The sequence below is a fragment of the Erigeron canadensis genome, chromosome 5 (assembly GCF_010389155.1).
Source record: "Erigeron canadensis isolate Cc75 chromosome 5, C_canadensis_v1, whole genome shotgun sequence".
Classification (NCBI taxonomy): domain Eukaryota; kingdom Viridiplantae; phylum Streptophyta; class Magnoliopsida; order Asterales; family Asteraceae; genus Erigeron; species Erigeron canadensis.
The window spans coordinates 37,731,025-37,753,967 of record NC_057765.1 but is presented as its reverse complement, the minus strand read 5'-3'; the positions used below and the strand labels follow the sequence as shown (position 1 = coordinate 37,753,967).

General features: G+C 34.5%; 1 protein-coding gene across 1 annotated transcript; it reads left to right on the top strand.

The window, feature by feature from the left end:
- The first annotated feature begins 9,093 nt into the window (after nucleotides 1-9,093).
- On the top strand, nucleotides 9,094-10,333 carry LOC122600369 (RING-H2 finger protein ATL64). The gene has a single exon (XM_043773076.1). It carries the CDS (start codon nucleotides 9,251-9,253, stop codon nucleotides 10,064-10,066), a length of 816 nt encoding a protein of 271 aa, XP_043629011.1. The 5' UTR covers nucleotides 9,094-9,250; the 3' UTR covers nucleotides 10,067-10,333.
- The last annotated feature ends 12,610 nt before the right edge of the window (nucleotides 10,334-22,943 follow it).

Here is a 22,943-nt window from a genome sequence, read left to right as displayed (position 1 = left end):
ATGAGAACTCTTTGAAAATATGTACCATTTTAGTATTTAAAACGCATATTATAGTCAGTAAGTCATTATCCTCACACATAGATTAAAAAAATATAGCTTTTCCCTTACATTTCGCAAGTTTTGAGTCTATTACATCTAGCCTTTCATTTGTAGACTAATGAAAGTAAGTCATATCTGCACACATAATATTTTTTCTATATCCATACCTCCTTATAATATATGTTGATTTAAGACATTCTAACATATTTTTTTTCCTTCCCAAAATACTTCTATTCAAAAATATAACCCTATATACTCTTTTCCCCTGATTACCTAAACAAACTTAACATAAATGCCCTATATTCAGCATCTCCTTCCATCTCCAACCCCGCCCTCCATATCCACCGCAACATCATCACCACCATTCATCACCATCGCCCTTCATCTTCACCGCCTTCCATCACAAATCACCACCACAACTTGTCTTCCCTTTTTGTCCAATCTCATATCACCACCTCCACAAATCATAACCACCTTCCCCTACTCTCTCTCATTGCTGCTTGGAAAAGCCATCGACGTCATCCCCAAATAAGACGATTCGATACAAAGGTATATATCTATTATTTTCTATATTTTATAACTTTATGTGTTGATTTGTCACTTTTTCTTTTGGCTATTTTTGTTGGTTGAATTTCATTTTTATTTTATTTTATTACTATTGGCTATTATTTTATTTTCGTTAAAATATGTGGTCCAACCCAGGCTTTCATTAATTTTTGATTACATCATATGCAAAAAATTTTTTTTGTTTTTCACATCTATCTGCAAACTGATAACATAAGGTAACTGAACTTTTAATTAGCAAATACAAATGACAATGATTAAAATACGAGAGAAAGCACTCGCACGTTGCGGTGGTGAGATGGTAGGGTGATAGGTCATAAACTGTGATAGGTCATAGAGTTTGATAGCTAAATGTCTTAACCTTACGGGTTCCGACCTCGGATTTAAAAATTCGTCGAAAGTATATCGAATGACATCTTTAATAAAAGAGTCTGGAATTTTAAGAACACCCATATAATTTTTATAGTTTATCGATGTACGGTTTTTGAGATAAAAAATTTTGAATAAATTGAAAGAATAAATGATTTATAAATAAGAGAAAAAAAAATGATTGGTTGAGATTTAAAGAGACAGAAAGGATATTATAGTTATTTTAAGTAAATATAAAATAGATAAGAGGGCATTTTGGGAAAGTAAATGTTGAAACTTAAAATTTAGACAGGAGGAATTTACTTTATAATATAGTATGAGAGTAAATACCCGCGCGTTGCGGCGGTGAGATGGTAGGGGTGATAGCTAAGTCATAGAGTGTGATATGTCAAAGGAGTTGATATATCATAGAGTATGATAGTCAAATGCCTTAACCGTATGGGTTCCGCCCTCATATTTAAAAATTCGTCGAAAGTATATTGAATGACATCTCTAATGAAAGAGCATGAAATTTTAAGAATACCCATATAATTTATATAATTTATCGATGTACGGTTTTTAGGATAAAAGATTTTGAATGAATTGGAGAAATAAATGATTTATGGAGGAGAGAAAAAAAATGATTGGTTGATATTTGAAAAGAGAGAAATGGTAATATAGTTATTGTAGGTAAATATAGAATTGATAGGGGGCATTTTGGGAATGTAAATGTTAAAACTTAAAATTTAGACATAGACTTTTTGCTTTATAATATAGTATATAAGAGTGTTTGTAATGGTGTTTGTGTGGATAAGGTGGAAGGCTTCAACCTTGGTGTCATCAAAGTGGTCCATTACAAGAGTTTGGTGTGGTTGTGATGTGGAAGCCTCAAGGTGGGTGTGTCCACCTTGGGAAGAGTTGGGTGGTGGTGGTGTGGTTAATTTTTTATTGTTTTCTTTTGTTTTTGATTGGTTATTCTAATATTATGGGGTATAATTTTTTGGGTTATTGTTATGGAAGTTGTATGGTTGTGGTGGAGTGATAATATGGCACTATCACCTTGGTGTGGTAACACTACCATTACTAATGCTCTAATATATTATAGATGAGCTTAGAGGGTACCCATTGGGAGAGACTTATCCCCAAGGACTAGTCCCTGTCAGCGTCACATCAGCAAAAAACACTTCAAGGAATAATCCCCCAAAATGCACTCAATGGACTCATCCCTCAAGGACTAGTCTTGGACCCACCAATTATTTAATGCTACCCATTTATCCAAACTTTACACTTTTAACCCTCTAAAATTATAACAAACTAAAACATACACAAATTAAAAACACTTCATTAAAACTAAAAACAACCAACGATTTACAGACATTAAAAAAAAAACATTACAACACTTCAAATAAAGAAAACACGCATAACACATTACACAATATAATTATAAAAACAAAACAAGATGCAACATAAAACTTATTTTTTCATTTCATAAACTATTTTGGCAGTTATGATGAAATGCTCCAACGTGGTAACCGCACAATCAAGTTGTTCCAGAGCAACTTGAATATTGTCGAACTTTCCAAGTAAATACGTAAAGTATTGACACTCAACTTTCCCTGCAAATTGAGTTAATTTAACATGGCTAAAATATGTCTTATATGAAAAGTGATTATGTGACATGCAAGAAGGCATACGAGTTTTTGTAGTTTATTGTTACTGTACAATACTACAATTTCCGTTGACCAATTTGATATAGTGGAATGCAAAATACAGGTATTTGTTGAATTACGTCCGCGAGAAACCCTCTCCTGAGCCACTACCCGGTCACAATGCCTGCCACAACCCTGTTTGTAGACCATTGCATAAATGGAAACCGGAAAGTCAACCCATTTGCTGACTAATTGAAAATGTTGATTAAGTTTCATTCTCTAACGATCTTTACGCACAATAAACTTTCATTATGTCTATTTGATATCAATATGTAATACTAAGTTACACTTATATTCGTATTAGTTATAATTGCTTGCTACAATTATTAAATACTACATTATCTACATATGAATTTTTTTAAAGTTTTACATTATCTACATATGAATTTTTTTGAAGTAAGATTACGACGAAGCACTTACTATATACTGTCACAATTAATCGTCACTTTTTAGGTACCGTCGCAATGCGTGGGTACTCTTCTAGTATTGATAAACACATTAAAAATGCATAAAAAATAAACCTTATTCCACAAATTTACGAGAAATTTTTATAGTGCATAAATCAAAATTATCCACAACCAGAGTACGTTCTTCAGTTCTTGTACACTTATTTCGTGTGAAACTTTAACCTGCAAAATACACGTCGTCGTCTATTAGTGATAGGCAATTTCCAAGAATCTTCTTTGGGGACTTGGCACCACCTATAATATTCTGATGCCTTTAATGTCAATGCAATATTTAATGAAAGTTTATATTTAATATATTTATATTTATAGTATTATGTTAAAAAAAAACAAAAATAAATTGGGTGGTTCTCCAATTTCACAGTCAAATTGGTTAAATCTTTACTATTTATTTTTATCTAATGGTCAAAATTATTCTTAATTAAACTCTGAGTTAAAAATAACTTGAGGAGATTTCTACCCAAACTATATATAGTCTTAGAGACAATTAATTGTTTATCTCTTTTTATGAATTATATGTATAGGATATAATTGAAAATTTTCTGTGATTTTATAGTTTTTCAAATATTTTTCTGGTTATATTTGATATATATTTATTAAGAAAACTTTGGATACCGAGGCTGAAAAAAAACAACAAAATAATTAGGCCATTTTGATGGTATTTTTTTTACTTATCATGAATAAATGGTATATACGCTTTTTATGAGTCATATGCGCATAGAATGTAGAAATGCGCTGTGTTAAATATTCATGCTTTATTGTAAAAATAAAACAGTCTACTATGTCTACATTTCAAAAGTGAAATTGCTTTAAATGAAGGTTTTGCTTGTTTTTTCTTATTGATAACACTATTGACTATACAATATACATATACTATACCTATCAATCTATTTACAGAAAAAAGGATCATATCTATTTAACAATCAAAGTTCGTATACAGGGACATAGCTAGTATATTAGGATAAGCCGGCCATGCTACAATTATTAAAAGGGATAAGTGCCCCAAAATGTAACTAAGTATGTTGAATGTCTATTGTAGAAACCAACTATAAGTTTTGGATATTGTATAGAATTAACTTGGTAAAAGTGTCTAAAGCATGAATTTATGACCGGCTCATTCATTAGCCGGTAAATATGCCATTTTTGTTCTAATTATTTTCTGACGTGGATTTTGTTTTAATTATTTCAGACGAATTAATCGACCCAAAAGATGAACACGTCTCCAAAACCATTGATTCTTGAACCGAACCGACCCGACCCTTTACCCGAATCATCACCACTATTCATCAAACTCTCACAACAATCCAAACCACCTATTCCCAACCCAGTACTCAACCCATCATTAGACAATCCTCTATTAATAATCATACTACTTTTCAAAGCATCATAAAACCATGTTTCGGATTTTGGGTCAAGTAACAAAGACCCAACTGATTCGGGTCGGGTCGGAAAAAAAAAACAATCTGATACGTGAAGATGCAGGGGAGCTGGAACTAGCAATACGGTCATGTTCGTCCAACATGTTTTGTAAGTCTTCATCAGATGAAATCGAAATTAAGGAATCAAGGTCTTCATTTGGAAGTTGATATTTAAGTGAAAATGGACGGTTGTTATATAAAGTAGCATAAAGATTTGGTTTGTGGGCGGGGCCAGAGAAGTGATGGTGGTGGCGGTGGTACGACGGTCAACGACGACTATACGAGTTTCGCCACCAGCGTAGCATAAAGATTTGGTTTGTGGGTGGGGGACTATGTGGCCAATGTGGCTGACCATTAGCCGGAGTTTGGATGTGGGTAATGGTGGAAGGGAATGGGAATGCGGTGGGTCAATGGTGGAGGTGGTTGTGGTGGCAGACGGTGGTTCACAAATACATCGTAGGTGAAGATCTGAAGGTAGCGGTGGTGGTGCTGCTGCTAGTGGTGGGAAATATATGGGTCGGGGGTTTGACTAGTAAGATTGGTTTACAAAATCTAGAAATGAGAGAAAATTGATAGATTTAGAGGAGATAGAGCAGAATATATGGATATATGTGTTTGTAAAAGATTAAGCTTTTATGCACCTTCTTAACAAATTACTTGCAGGTGACGTGGAGTGTTTATGTGGATGCAACCGGCTCCACGTAAGCAAATATCCAGTTGAATACATACTTTAGACACTTTACCAATTTAATTACATACAATATCTAAAACTTATAGTTGGTTCCTACAATAGACATTTGGCAATACTTAATTATATTCTGGGGCACTTATCCCTTATTAAAATTCTGAACTTATGTACATGTGATATATATTAGTGTGATTTTAGAGTATTTTGTTAGCATAATCATGATGATGATCCCACTGAATTTTAATACGAATGTTACTAAATAAGTTTCGAAGCGGCGTAAAGGATCTCCTGGCTCCATGGCGGTTCATATGATTCACGAACTCTAGATCATATTTTAATTGTAAATAAGTTCATTTCACTTTGTTGATTTATTAGATTATATATATAATCGAGATGAAAATTGTAATCATGCTTCCATTCCAACTTCCGAATTCATGTTTATCTTAATTTGAAACATTTACTAACATGTTATCATGGGAAAAGTATACGAATGTATGAACAGTATGATGATGTCACTAAAAGAGACTTTAATCAATGAAGAAACTGATGCAAGTAACATACTTCTGTTTCACATATGTAAGACAACTTGTTTTTAATGATAAGTTAAAGAAAAATCTGCCTACTCGTTTTAGCAAGTGAACAAAACTACATGTAATATTATGGAGAAATGATTAATCCTAATAAAATAGTCTAAAAATCTTTTTTAACTATTCGGATTATGACATGTAGAAAAATCAAGGGACAATACTAGGAAAGAAAATTAATGGATACCACATGTCAGTCTTCTTAAAATGCTGAAATATTTTTAGACTATTTTATTAAAAAGATTACTCATTTTTTATTAAGGCACATGACCATAAAGTCGTGATAGGGAAACAATTTGGACTACCAACAAATTTTGAATTCTGAATTTCTATTATCCATACTATACGAGTATCCACACAATAATGAAGTGATGATAGTGACAACGTCGATGTGATGATGGTGGTGATTGGTCATGATGGCATAGTATAAGGCCTTGTTTATTTTTTACTTAATAGTTAAGAACTTAATCATTTAGTCAAATTTTATGTTTCTTTTTTGACTTAATAAACAAAAATAACCGTTAATTATTTATATTTTACTTAATACATACAAACATTCTTAATGCATTAAACTACTTAATACACTCAGCACTTAATGACTAAAAAAAATAACTATTGATGTAAAAAGGTAACGTGACTATTTTAGAAATTAAAAAGTAAATATTGTAAATCAGTACAAGAATTCTGGCTTTAGAAGACCACCGATTTTTGGAGACAACACTAAACGACAAAAAAAGTTGTTTTTTTGACTTTTTTTGGTCAAAAAAGTTTGATTGTCGTCTCTAATTCTCCAAAGAAATAAATAATTTCATTTTCACTTATTTTTAACGAAAAAAAATTATTAAACTTTTGGAGACAACATTGCCGTCTCCAAACATTTTCCGGATATTATATGATTTTTTTTTGTTCCCTCCAAGCGAAAAAATTTTTTCTCCAGACTTTTGGAGACGATATCATTGGGTTTTCAATAGGCTAATGGATAACGTTAGTTATATTATTAAATGTATTTCGGATTTTTAACAAAAAAGTTCAAAAGTGTGGAAAAGAATTTTATTTTGTAAAGGAGTCAAAACGAGATACATATAGTCCATGACATTATATAGTTTCATTGTTTCAATGTTAAACCAAACTAAGAATAGTACCGTCCGTAGTTACTAACGGTCGATGATCAGTTTAAATTTGATTAAAAATATATTGTAAATTTAATGTTGATAAAATTAATATTTATTTTATTACATATTAATGGCTTGTCATATTTTTATATTCTTAAAATTTAAAATACTTAATATTTATAAGAGCTAGTTTTAGGGCAGATATAACAGGTTACACGAAACATGTTAAAGTTATACAAGAACACGATTCGTTAACTATTCGTGTCATTTTTTCAAGACACGAACACAACACGAAAATTAACATGTTACCCAACGCCTTAGACTCATCCCTCAAGGACTAGTCCCTGTCAGCGCTACATCAGCAAAAAATATTCTAAGGACTAATCCTCACAAAACATATCCAATACACTCATCCCTTGATAACTAATCTTGAACACACAAATTATTTAATTTTATCATTTTATCTAAACTTTACACTTTTAACCTTTTAAAATGATAATAATACTAATAATTAATAATTAATAATAATAATAATAATAATAATAACAACAACAATACCAAAAGTGCGAAAAAACAAAAGTATAAGGCAGAATTTGAAATTTAATATAAATAACACATAAAAGATAAAAAAGTATAAATCTTCCATTCATTTTCTTCCTTGAACTTCCTGTTGCTCCATTTGCCGGATCCCATTTTCTTCTTCATTGAACCTCCAATTTTTCTTTACAAGTTAAACACAGACACACACACATATATATATATATAGGGTGACAATCAAATGAGAACGAAATTAAAATGAAAACAAATGGGAACACTTAAAAACTACATTTTGATGCATTAAAAGTCCATAAAACTGATATAGTGCATAACTAATTATCATTATTTAAGTGTTTAACAACACATTGATCCGTCAAAATCAAAAAAATCTCGTTTTTTATTGGATGCATCATATTGATGAATATGCATCCATCTTCCAAGATGGATGCACAAAAAAACATGATTTTTTCGATTTTGACGGATCAATGTGTGTTAAATACTTCAATAATGATAATTAGTTAGGCACTATGTTAGTTTTATGGACTTTTAATGCATCAAAATGGTGTTTTTAAGTGTTCTCACCGTTTTTATTTTAAAAGTGTTTTTACCGGAGTGTTACCATATATATATATATATATATATATATATATATATATATATATATATATATATATATATATATATATATATATAGGTGGGTTATTTTGAGTACAAGGGAAAAAAAGTACAACATTCTTCCTTCTTCTCCGGCGAACAACCACTGCCACCACCTCCCGCGATATCTCCAGCGACGGGCGTTGCCCTTATCTGTTCTAAACTAACCGTCAAGGGGCGCATATGGGAATCGTATGGATTTGATGGGCGGCGATCCAATAGATGGTGATGGTTTGCTACGGTATGGGCGAAACCCTTGATGCCGGCATCGGCGCCGTGATTGGGGTGGTCGGAGATGATGGTGACTGGTGGTGGTTGTCTCGCTGGAGAAGAAGGAGAAGGTGGTGGCTGGCGGCGGCAGTCTCACCGGAGAAGAAAAAGGTGCCGCATCAGCCGGAGAAGGAGGAGGAAGGTTTGATCTGATCCGTCCAAAGCTTTGATCGGACGGATGAAAAAAAGTGGGGGATGAAGATGAGGGCTGAGAAATGAATTAGATTTAGGGTTCACTTTTTGATATAATATATATATATATATATATACACAAACTTAACAAGTGTTAACAGATCCGGACCTGTTATGACACGAATCTTAGCAGGTATTAACAAGTTCGGACCTGTTAAGACACGAAACCTGTTAAGGTCAAACAAAAAACCTGTTAAAGACATGTCGTGTCGTGGATAGGTTTCGTGTCAAAATTTTCAGTCTTAGCTAGTTTTATCCAAATCGTTATGTCTAAAAATTAATCACTTTAGCAGAATGATAAACTTATAACAAAAACATAATTACTCTTCTGGTAAATATTTGAAGAAATGAAATGGGGGGTAATAATGTCATTTAATATTCCCGCGTCAAAACTATTGGCGGTCTTCTTAAATCAAAACAAAAGCTGCTCCATTCCTCAACAACTTCACAAATTCTTCCCATACGAACCAACCTCGAAATTTCCTTTCTTCTTCCCACTTATTAAACCCCAATTTCTATTCTATATCCCCCATTTTTCTTCCATTATTACACCTCCATTCACACACACACAAATTTTATATATACATACACATCTCTCTCTATATATATATATACACACACTTCAAATAAACCCCCAGTAGTCTCAAAACACACACAAAAAAACACACATTATGCCTACTGATCCTGCAAGTAATTACCAGCAATTGCCAGACCATCAAAAGAACTACGCACTTAGCGGCAAAATCATGTTATCTTCAATAATCATTCTTTTCGTCGTCGTTATTGTGTTGGTTTTACTTCATCTTTACGCCCGGTGGTACCTCCGCCGTCTCCACCGCCACAACGACACCCGTCGCCGCAACCGTCGTACCCACATCGTGTTCCACGTGGACAACAACAATTCTTCATCCCCGCCAAATGGTGGACTTGACGCTACTATATTAAAGTCATTACCGGTTTTTGTATATTCGTCTCAAAAACCCAACCAAAATTTGGTTGAATGTGCGGTATGTTTATCGGAGTTTGAAGATGGTGAAACGGGTCGGGTTTTACCTAAATGTAAACACGGGTTTCATACTGAATGTATTGATATGTGGTTTCATAGTCATTCTACTTGTCCGCTTTGTCGGGCACCGGTTGAACCGGTTCAACCGGGAGAAGAACTAGAAATGAAAGCTGCTACTACAAACGAACCGGGTTCTAGTGGTTGGTTTAATGAAACCACGTCGTTTCAGGATAGGAGAAAAGGGATTGATGTTAGGATAGATATTCCAAGCCGGAACGAGCTGGTTGAAAGCTCATTCCGGATGATGTCACCAACTCTCGGGTTTAGATCACCCGGGAGTCATTTACAATCGTTGAAAAGAATTTTGACAATGAGTAGGAAATCGCCGGCGGTTTCGCCGTCGGGGGGTGTGGGGCCTAGTAGTGTAAATCCATCGGTGGAACCTGATAAGTCAGATATTGAGTCAGTCAGTCAACAATAGACGGCTACCAAGTCAACTCGGTGACGAACCGCTAACATTGGGGGCTTTTGTGAAGCGGTTGGATTGGACACGTGGCGTGATCTTATTAAAAAGAGGATGTTGATTGGGGAATATGGATATGAAAGTTGACTGAAATATTGTAAATTAGTTTTTTTTTTTCTTATAAAAAAATGTATAGTTGTAGATATTTATATTTATGGGTTTATTTGAATTTATTAATTTATCCGAAAAACATGGTTGTTGGAATATTTATTGGAAATTTGAAGATATATCGTGTAAACAATTAAAACAATTTGCCTCAATAATACGTAACCAGGAAATTTGACCCGTGTTTTATGGACTTATGGGGGGCGCAATTATTGAGTCGAATGAGGATAAGATGGTAGTGTGGAAATTCAACTGTAGAGCTCTTCAAAAGTTATGATATTAACCATACATTAATCATGATAGGAGATAGTTTCAAGCTATCCTAACATAACTAGTTATGGTTATGTTAAGGTAACACTATGTTAAGGTAAGTAGTCACATACATATATAGTTAGGCCAAATATACACAATTAGTGTTTATGTGCATCCTAGTAATACAATGAAAATGCCACAATGTCCTCGCATCATTTACGAGAGCTGAAGGCGATCTAATATCCTATAACCTCCATCTATCGTCTATTATGTTCCTACCGAAAAAATTGTAAATCATATCGTTTTACTCCAATAAGTTCAAACCATATTTTAAGGCGATCATGACTCTATGACAAATCAAGTTTTGTACTTAGAGAGAAATTGAAATGCATTTAACATTTCATTGTGATATATTAAATCCACTAATAACTTGTAACCATCTACAATAATATATATCCTTTATATAATTATATACATTGTGTAATAAATATCTTATAAATTTATCACTATCCATTTAAAAATGACACACGGAGATTTGGTCAATGGTATAGGAATTAATGTACTTTATGAATGTGATTCACGTATTGGCATCACACCAAATCAAATGCGAATATCTAAAAAGCAATGCTATATAATGATTTTGGAAAAAAATATATTTGCTTGAGATTAATTCATAATTTAATTTATAACAATATTCGCATATCACGGATGTGGACAATCATTTCTAATACGTGTCTACCAAGATATAATATGTTTTACTTGGATGACCAAATTAAGTTACAGCAAGATATAACATGGTAGTCGTTTTCTATCTCTCATGAATAACTTATTATTATCTGTTTCTCATACTATATATCCGAAAAGGAAAATGATAAATAATTCAAATCAAATAGCCTAATAATCCTCTTAATACGTTAAAAAGATAAGGTATTAGCTAATTCTCTTACCTAATCTTGTCCCCTGATTTTTTCACATGTTATCATTTTATAATTACGAAGATTTTTATGCTATTTGGTTAAAAGAATTAATCATTTCTCATCTTAAACCTAACTAAATTACAAAGGTATGAATATATATATATACATTATCTAACCTTTAAGCTTGTCGATAGGAGATAGGCTTGAATGCTAGCTACTATTTGCACAAGATATTGTGACATTGAAAACATTATCTAGAGGAATCATTTCTCTACTTGTATGTTTAACCCTTTTCTACATGCACCTTTATTCTTTTTCCAACATTTTATATCCTTAATTTTATAACGTTTTCTAGAAATAAGTATTGTTCTAAAGCGACTACATCGTTTTCTCCCTATATAAATAGCTGATCACACTTTCTAACCATCATACGAACACAAATTAAGATTAAGAACTAGTTCAACTTCGAGTTCAAGTTCTTCAATTCAGGTTTAAATAACGCTAGCTCATATATAATATATGGCACCACCGGCGCGCCTTGTTAAACCCCTTCCACAACAATCTTGCAACTATCAATACGTTCCCCAACGCCCCATAGTCCTTCAAGTGACTCCAACAAAAGAAGCCGCTATGGTCAACTTAAAGCCACAAAGTCTTGTGGTGTTTGGATACTAGCTAGCTGGCTAGAGTTTGGCTTTTCGATATATATATGATCGCAAGATGGTCTAAATATTAAAGGCTAAGCTATCGTACGTAGTCAGTTAACTAGTTATAACTTCTTTAATTTAACTTAGTTTATAGATGAAGTTTGTACTAGCTAGACTTTTTAATACTAGTAGTAGTCGTTTGTTACGAACTATTAACAGTACAAATCTTGCGTAAGGTGCGTATGTGACGTCCATGAACATTTGGGTGTTCTTTTTTCGCATCAATTAAGTTCTTCTATCATATATATATACATCCATTTAGTTTTTCTACTATTATCAACGTACGTACTACTGTATATTAACATCATATATGCATTTCATTTCACTAAAATAATACTAATTGGTCGTTAGCAATATATGGTAATTAAGTAGTTGGGAATAACATTTTAAACTGGCATCAGTTAGAAAAGTTGATCGAGAGCGACGAGTTCATCAGCGATCAAGAGTAGTACTATCATACTATACATTGATCGATGACTCTATCATTCACATTAAGTGATGTATGAAATTAATTAAACCCAAAGCTAATCCTATTGCACTTGATATTCAAATAATCTTTAAGTGAAGTTACATTCAAATAATATATATAATTCTTACTATACAGCGGAAAGTTATTAATTACTCGTATAATAGAGAATTAAAACTAGCTAGCATTGCTATTTTGTACTAGCTAGTAATAATTAACTTAATTAACAAAGTTGTTCCTGCTTCAAACATCTTATGTTGCTGTCAAAAGTGTCGAGTTTTTATGGAACTCAACTTTCTTACTTTTGCTTTAGAATATATCCGCCTCAAGAGATATGATGCATATATTCAACCAATTAACAGCACCACTTTAACGAATCACGTACCCAGTACTAATTGGTGCCGTTTAATTTCCAAGGCCTAATTAAAACCAAAATATAGCTAGCCCTTAATTACTTAATAAAATTTCTTAGAAAATGTTTAGAAGTAATTAATGTGGGGAGGAAACATGCTATACGCCATATGGCCAAGGTTGGGTAACTCGTGACTCGGGATCGGATCAGCGAGTGGAGGAGTCACGAGTTTTTAAAAACTCGGATCGGAATCGGGGAGAACTCGGATCAGGTGTTTATATAGAAAATTTATATTTTTTAAAATTATATGGAATAAACTTCAAATTTAAAATATAATTGTTTAAAAACTTTAATATAATTCTTCAAAGTTCAAGCTTCATTCATTAGAATCATAAACTTAAACCAATTTAGCATTTCTTCTTTTTTTTAAAAAAAAAAAACTTTGACCAAACTTGACCTGAGTTTTGACCCGATCCGGCTGATTTTTGACCGATCCAGGCGAGTTTGACCGAGTTTTACAAGCGACCAAGTCATTGACCGAGTTTTAACCTGATTCCAACCAACTCGACCTGTTTAACCCCCCAATTCCGATTCCGATCCCGAGTTCCCGGCTGAGTTTTACAATGCATAGGGGTACACATAGTTAATATTATGTCCGGCCGGCATAAAACACTTTTTACCACAATACATAATATACTCCAATTAGAGGGTCCAAATCGTGTTCCCGGCAATGCCATTCTAACCATTAGAGGGTGAGTCACCCTAAATTTGTTTCCAATAAATTATATACCCGCTAAACTAAAACTATATATATATATATAGGGCAGAGATCCTGGAAGAAGGTGTCTTAAGGAGAGAAGGGAGAGAAGGTCCTATAAACCAATCAGAACGCGACATGTGTCAAAATGAAAAAAATGCGTGGCGGCATTTTGGTAAATAAATCAAACTTTTCTGAAGTGATCAGCCTGGGTTCCGATCAGCTTAGGTTCTGATCAACTTGGTTGGTCAGCCTGGGTTCTGATCAGCTTGGGTCTGGGTCAGCTTGGTTGGTCAGCATAATCAGTTTGGTCAGCATAATCAGGTTGGGTCAGGTTGGGGTCTGTTCAAGTTGGGTCAGCTTGACACAATTTACACATAATCTACACAAATGTAGATTATGGGTTTTGGGTCAGCTTGGGTTCTGGGTTGGGTCAGCTTGGGTCAGGTTTGGGTCAGCTTGGGTTCTGATTAGCTTGGTTGGTTAGCATGATCAGTTTGGTCAGATTGGGGTCAGGGTCTAATTGGGTCAGGTTGGGGTCAGGTTGGGTCAGGTTTGGTTAGCTTGGGGTTGGGTTGGGTCAGCTTGGGGTCTGGGTCAGGTTGGGTCAGCTTAGTTAGCTTGGGTTGGGTCAGGTTGACACAATCTACACAAATGTAGATTAATCTACACAAATGTAGATTATGAGTTTTAGGTCAACTTGGGGTCAGGTTGGGTCAGCTTGGGGTCTGGTTCAGGTTGGGTCAGATTGGTTAGCTTGGGTTAGGCCAGCTTGACACAATCTACACAAATGTAGATTAATCTACACAAATGTAGATTAATCTACACACATGTAGATAATGGGTTTTGGATCAGGTTAGGGTTGGGTTGGGTCAGCTTGGGGTTTGGGTCAGATTGGGTCAGCTTGGTTAGCTTGGGTTGGGTCAGCTTGATACAAAACTACACATAATCTACTCAAATGTAGATCCCAAGCTAACCCAGATTCCAGGTTAACCAAGCTGACCCATAACCCAGGCTGACTAATCTGACCCAACCAAGCTGACCAAGCTGATTAACCAAGCTGACCCAGAACCCAAACTGACCAACCAAGTTGACCAAACTTACCCAACCAAGCTGATCATAACCCAAGCTGACCCAGACCCAGGCTGATCCAGAACCAGGCTGACAAAAATTGATTTATTTACAAAAATGTCACCGCGTTTTTTTTAAATCCATATGTCACGTTCTGATTGGTTCATAAGACCTTTTCTCCCTTCTCTCCTTAAGACACCTTCTTATTTGATCTCTCTTCTATATATATATATATGTGTGTGTGTGTGTGTGTGTTTTGTTAATTAGTAATACTATCCTCATAAACTATATATTAATTTGTTACATAAACGAATATATATACTCCAATTCCATTAGCCTCATATATATTAGTACTACACTAATCTTGATTACTGCTTTTACGTACATAACATCGAAATCTCCATACTTAATTCTCTAAAATGACAATGAAGTGTTTGAGTTTTACTTTTACCATACATATATAGGAATATAAGTAGGATGGGCGCACAAAAGCATATATGCATTAGAGAAGTGGTTAAAGAATTTATTCAGGCGCTGTGTTGATAGATGGCCACTTTTAGATCAAATCAGCTAGCGCATATATATATTATGAACATCTATCATGTTCAATATATATGCCCAGAATCAATTTCAATTATTTGGCTAGCTTAAACGTACGTGGCCTTCTTCAGTTACACGTCTTCATTTTGCCTTTTGTTTACCCCACCAACTAGCGTTGTCAACTTGTCATATCAAGCATTTTGCCTACCATGTTTAATTTATTATGGTGTCAAGCTAGCTAGCTATTGAGTTGTGGATCGAGTGGATACTTGCGAGAATTTTCCGGTCGTTATCCATGGATCAGTGGGGGTCCGAGGGTGACCAATTAAGCAACTTGGTTGGCATATTCTTTGATAAACATGTAATTTTCACTGTGATTATGCCAATTCAATTTTCAGGATATTGGTGCTATTTGCCCCGTATATATCTGGTCCGTCTAGAATGTTAAGAAACATTTTGCACAATGAAACAAAGCGAGTATGGTAATAACCCATGCGCAAGATACCCAAACCAAAGCTGATTATTTACACTACGAAAAGTCTACCTAAAAAAGTCGATACTAATTAATCTGAGGTACCTGGAACTATGCATGCTCCTTGTATTGTAGGGAGGATGTAGAAATGTGAATCTGATGATTTTTTAGTTGCATCTGCTAATACAATAGAAGAAATGATCATTGGTTTGATGGAGTTTTTTAAAATGTAGAATTGTACAGCCTATCTTAGAATGGATGTGGGTTCTTCCTCATCGCCGCCATTTTTATATACAAATTGGTTGCCACTATCTATCTTGTTGTTTTGTACTTGGCAGCACTGGCAGATTCGCCCCACATAGTGACAGTAAGAAGGTTAAGAAAAAGTCTGCTTTGGTTTGGCGCTTGCTCCTGCAATCCTCGTTGCAAATATGCTTCCCTTAAATTGGAGCCTTCTAGTCCGGTGCCTTAGTTGCTTTCCAAACTGTCTTTGTGGAGGAGGGAAATTGATGATGTCTTTCCAGCTACAAAGATGGTAGCTATGCAATAAAATGTTAGTTTTGAAAGAAGAAACAGAGGCATCAAACTCCCTCCACACGAAGACCTTTGGAAAAAAATAGAGGCATCAAACTAGAAGTCTCCAATTTAAGGGATGCAAATCTGCAGCCAAAGTTGCAGGAGCAAGCGCCAAACCAAAGCAAAATCGTTTTTTAACCTTCTTATGGTCACTGTGTGGGACGGATTGGTGTTTGGTGCCGAGCGCAACAAAACAAGAAAAAGATACGTGCAACCGATGTGTATACAAAAATGGTGACGATGAGGAAGAACCTCACAACCATTCTAAGATAGGCTTTGCCATTCTTCTTCTTAAAAAACTCCATATCATTCCTTATACTGTATTGTACCAACACATGCGACTAAAAAATCATGAGGTTCATATTTGTATCTTCTTTACAACACAATTAGCATGCATAATTTCATTTACCTCATGATAGTAATTATCATAAAGTGATAACAAACAGATTCGACTTTATAAGTGGATTTTTGTAGTGTTATTTTGAGTTTGAAATAAACAATCTCAACAGCTTATTTTACCAACAAACCCAATACTGCATCTTAAAATATACAAATAAATAACTATGTGGAGATTTGTATACCTCAACATTTAAATTGATAAAATTAATTTATTTTTTTATAAAAAAAAAGTTAGTTTCGATCTATCTTTTTGTGGAAAAAGGTTAAAATTTAATTGATGAAATTGAAGATAATGCATTTTCAGATGTAATTCACAATCAGGTGGTAAATTAAATGCGTATATTTAGGATATATTCTCTACAACTTCATGTAGTACATTGCCTACATTTACCTCTTTAAAAAAAAAATTAAAATATCATCATTTTAAATATGGGATATATTAGCTACATGTACCGTCTTGGTATTCAGAGTGCACACCGCATATATATCATGCCCGGTGACTCATCATTCTTACACATGGGTCACTAAATATAGTTTCTTCCTTGCTTTTGACAAGATTTAAACCTGTGACTTGTAGTCTTCATCTGTGAACCCATGTGATCACATGGTGACAGTTTCTATTGATCGATGATCAATTTGTACTGGATCATACTAATCTCCATACTTAGTTGCCATGTCACGTGCAAGGGTTATTTCGAGGAGGGGATTCCCTCAAGTTACCCAACTTGGCTAGTTAAGTTGGGAAGATGTTGACTATTGAATTTTAATCAAAAGTCAAAATTTAAAAATGATTTCTGAAACTTGACCATTGATTATAATCGAATTTCTTTAAATTGACTTTTCAAGTTGAAACTAACTTGACGGGTCTCCAAACTGTTGTTTCAAGCATTTTTAGCACCATCATACTCTAACTGAACCTTTTTCAACATCTCACAAACTACTTTTCTTTCTCAATATATTTTTTCTTTAGTTGTCCTATATATAGATCCTTATAATGACATAAGCTCATTTCTCAACGGGTCATTTCCAAATTTGAGCTTATGAACCATGCCCGTTCTTTTTTTCCCCAGCCCATGAGAAATAAAACCCAATTATTAAATGGCTCGAATTCAATAACCTTGTCTTGAATTTCAGTTAACATATCGTGACCTTTGACACAGACATTTCCTGAAAGAGTTCAATGACCTCACAGAATCCAATTTTGAAATTGCAGCCAGTAGGGAAACGTGATCATCTTTATATAATAACTGGTTATGGTGACTGGTGACCTATTCAAGGATAAGGAGTTTCTTTTGCTTGACATGTGACCCAGATTGCTAATAGCTATCAATCGAGTTGGTAATTGCTCTGGGTTGAGCCAATCACTGATTGTCACCTCGATTTCAAAATCAAATAGCCAACTGTTGATGTGGTTCATATCCTCGCCGGCAACAAAGTTTGATATTTTAGAGAGGTCAAAGTCGACAGGATGAATAATGGGTCAATATAGGTCGGGTGGGGTTAACCCGAAACAATTTTTTGTCCGAATTAGTTCAAATACTGTATTTGAATAGTTAGTGTGTCGATATGAGCTGAATAATATTTATTACCGATAAATTCACTAGATATATATGAATCTAAACATAAACTGGAATAAGTTGAAGGAAGAATACAAGAACTAACGAACTAGTCATATAAAATTTATTAATAAGACGTTTTGATACAAAGGAAATTAAACATAAATACTGCTTGAACAAACCCTAGGCCTAGACAACGAAACGATTACATTGAAAAACAACTGATGTGACACACCGGATGTGTTACTGAAGAATGGCAGAGAATGTTAAGATCCCAAAGAACCAATGATATGTATATATAAAAGAAAGGTCTTCATATCAGCTCCCTGGTCTTCTATCTTCTTCTTTTCTGGTCCTTGTCTTTTCAGCACTTTATGTTTTAGTCCTTCAATAATATCTGCACATAAATAGACCAAGTGAATAACAATTAAGTTGATATTTCAACACCCCCCCACAACTTAATTGTGGAAGGGATCAAACATTCCAAGTTTATTGCACATTGTATTATGCTGAGAAACTGGAAGTCCTTTAGTAAAGATGTCAGCAAGATTGTCCTCAGAATTCACTTTGACAGTCTCAATGATGCCATACCCAATTTTTTCTCTAACAAAGTAAAGGTCTATTTCAAAGTGTTTGGTTTTCTCATGGAAAACAGGATTTGCAGCAATCTGCAGGGCAGCTTTGCTGTCACAGTAAATTTGAACAGGCAAATCTCTTTTAATACCAAATTCATCTAGGATTTTAAGAACCCAGAGAATCTCACAAGTTATGGCTGCCAGAGCTCTGAACTCAGCTTCAGCTGAGGACCTGGAGATTGTTGGTTGCTTCTTACTTTTCCAAGAGATAAGTGACCCTCCCAGAAAGAGATTGAAACCAGTTATACTCTTCCTGGTAGTGATCCTCTTGGCCCAATCAGAGTCAACAAAGGCAGAGAGAGTGAGATTAGTATCCTCTTTAAAAAGGATACCTTTACCTGGTGATCCCTTGAGGTATCTAAGAACTCTTAGTGCAAGTCTTAGATGACATTCAAGAGGATCATGCATAAACTGACTTAGAATGTGCACTGCATATGAAATGTCAGGCCTAGTGAGAGTCAAATAGATTAGTTTGCCCACAAGTTTGAGGTTTCTTCAAAATAGGATCATCAGTCATTGCAACATTAGTTTCAATGGGTGTTTGAGCAGGCTTGCAACCAAGCAACCCAAAGTCAGAAATAAGGTCAAGAGTATATTTCCTTTGAGACATGCATAAACCATCATCAAGATCAATAACTTCAATCCCTAAAAAATACCTTAATTTCCCAAGATCCTTTATAGAAAATTTAGAATTCAGAAATGATTTACAATTATCAATTTCAACCAAGCTATTTCTAGTGATGATAATGTCATCCACATAAACCAAGAGAGCAATAAAGACATTACCAACAGTTTTAGTATAGAGTGAGTAATCACTTTTACTCTGCATGAATCCAATTTCAACAAGAGCACAATTAAGTTTTTCATTCCACTTTCTAGGGGCTTGTTTAAGCCCATAGAGAGATTTGACCAGTTTACACACTTTAGGGTTAGAATTAGAGTGATATCCAGGTGGAGGTGACATGTAAACATCTTCATCAAGATCACCATAAAGGAAGGCATTGTTGATATCTAACTGAAATATAGGCCATTTATTCTTAACAGCAATGGTGATAAGACATCTAATAGTTACCATTTTAACCACAGGGGAGAAAGTCTCATCAAAGTCAATCCCAGCCCTTTGACTGTATCCCTTGGCAACCAGTCTAGCCTTATATCTATCAACCTCACCATTGGACTTATATTTAATCTTGTAAACCCATTTGCAACCAATGGGTTCCCTATTGGGTGGCAAGTCAGTTAAAATCCAAGTTTTATTGTTATAGAGAGCCTCCATTTCAGAATTCATGGCATCCACCCAAAGTGGATCCTTAGAGGCCTCTTGATAAGAAACAGGTTCAACCAACTTATTCAAATTAGACACAAAGCAAGAAATATCATAATTCAGTTTAGAGTAACATACAAAGTTAGATATGCTATGCTTAGTTTTAGTACCCAGAACAAAATCATTAAAGTTTCTTGGTGTCTTGGTGATCCTATTTGACCTTCTAAGGACAGGGAGGTCATTGTTTCTAGGAAAATGTGGGATATGTTCAGGTTCATTTGTGTCCTCGGAATTGTCATTTTCATCCAAAGGTGTTGCTGTGTCTCCATGTTCCCTAGCAGATTCAGATATACTGCCAGAGGGAACACTACCACTGCCATCACCCTCAAAAATGGTGACTCTCCCTTCATCATTGGACTTTGAGGGCCTGCCAATGGTTGATTGTTCATCATCAAAGAAAATAGAATTAAGAGGGTCAAAGGAAACTTTATTCTGGTTAGATAAACCATTATTATTTGTTTCTTTGATTATTTTTAAAGGAAAGACATTTTCATAGAATTTAACATCTCTAGAGAAGAAAACTCTTTTATTATCCAAACTAAGTAATTTGTAACCTTTTTTCTCATTAGAGTACCCAATGAGAACACATTTTTCAGATCTACAAGAAAACTTGTCATCATTATTTAAGATAGTTGAAAAACATAAGCAACCAAAGGCTCTAAGATGGGAGAGATTAGGTTGAATTTTGTAGATTAACTCAAATGGAGACTTTCCAGACAAGACAAGGGATGGGAGCCTGTTAATTAAATAAGCAGAAGTCAAAACACAGTCAGACCAAAAATTAAGAGGTAACCCCCCTTGAAACATAAGAGCCCTTGCTACATTTAGCAAGTGCCTATGTTTCCTCTCAACTACCCCATTCTGTTGAGGGGTATAAACACAAGAAGTTTGATGTATAATACCATGTTGATTCATAAAGGAAGTCATTTTCTGGTTAATGAACTCAGACCCATTGTCACTTCTTACAATTTTAATGGTTTTCTTAAACTGATTTTTCAAAAGATTGAAGAAATTCACAAAGTTATCATAAGTTTCATCTTTCCCTTTTAGAAGATACACCCAAACAGCTCTAGTGTGATCATCAACAATGGTTAGGAAGGACTTATATCCTTCTCTACTTTGGACCTTGTAAGGTCCCCACAAATCTAAGTGAACCAATTCCCCAAGAGAGTGAGCTTTATGCATACTCAAAGGGAATGGATTTCTGGTTTGTTTGGCCTTGTGACAGACTTCACAAGGGGACTTTATAGAATGATTTTCAAGGTTTAATTTCCTTTTTAGGGTAAGTAAAACAGGTTCAGCAGGGTGACCAAGTCTGTTGTGCCAGACTTGGGTAGATACATGGCACTTAAATTTAGCATTGTTACTAAACACAAAGTTACCTTTAATATCATTATTGAAAAAGTAAAGTCCCCCACTTTGATTACCACTCCCAATCACATTCTTTGTTTGTAAGTCCTGTATAATGCATCTGTTTTCATCAAATCCAATAAAGGCTTTGCTATCTCTAGCCAAACAATAAACAGATAAAAGGTTCACACAATACTCAGGTACATACAAAACACCAAAACGAACATTATTGTTTCCTAATCTTAGATCACCAATCTTTAAAACTTTAGCCTGAGTTCCATTTGGATGTCCCACAGTAAGGCCAAGTCCAGAAATATCATGCAAATTGAACATACAGTTTTCACTACATGACATGTGAGTATTGCACCCAGAGTCATATATCCAACCATTTTCAAACATCTTGGTTTTAACAGAGGTATTAGAACAAAAGAACTTAGAGAAATTTGAGTTAAACATATGATTTGAGTTGAAGAATGTACCTGCCATATTGGCTTGTGCATTTTTAGAAGGAGATTTATCATTCAAGAGAATCATCAACTTAGCATACTGATCAGGAGTTAGAGAAATGTTTGTTCCAGCTTCAGAAATAGGCACAGGATTAGTGGAAGTGCTAGAAGTGGAAGGAGAGTCATTTATCACAGCATTATTGTTGGATTTGAAAAAAGATTGAGAGTTGTTTCTCCTAGCAGAACTGTCCCTCCCATAGCCAGAAGGATACCCAACCACCTCAAAACACCTATCAATGGTGTGACCATGTTTAAGACAACCAGTGCAAAAGAGAGAGGTATTAGGACCTCTTTTTTCAAAATTCCTGTTTCTTTCAAAAGGTTTGTTATGCTCAAAATTCTTATTTTCAAAATTCTTGTTAAAACTCTTGGTGCCAAATGTTCTTCTTCCAGATTCAAGGGTTTTGGCCAAAAATGCACTATTTTGAGGTTTTGAAAAGTTCTCAGTGGTGTGAACACCTCTGTGAGACTCCTCTCTAGACATAATAGCAAAAGCAGTTTTCACATTAGGTAAAGGGTCTCTTAACAAAATGTTGCTTCTAACAGGTTGGTAAACATCATCAAGGCCCATAAGAAATTGCATGAGTTTTAAAAGTTGTTGGTGATTTGAATTTCTTTTGCTGCATTACAAGAACAGGTAGGTAATTTAACAAGAGCATCAAATTGCTTCCAGAGAGAGTTTAAACTATGATAGTATTCAGAAATAGATTTTCCATTTTGTTTTAAGGAGTGAATTCTGTGATGAAGATTGAAAGTAATGGACCCATCTACTTTATCATATGTTTCTTTTAATTCCTCCCAAACCACCTTTGCATTCTTTGAAAAAATTTGTCCCAAGTAAAGTTCCTCA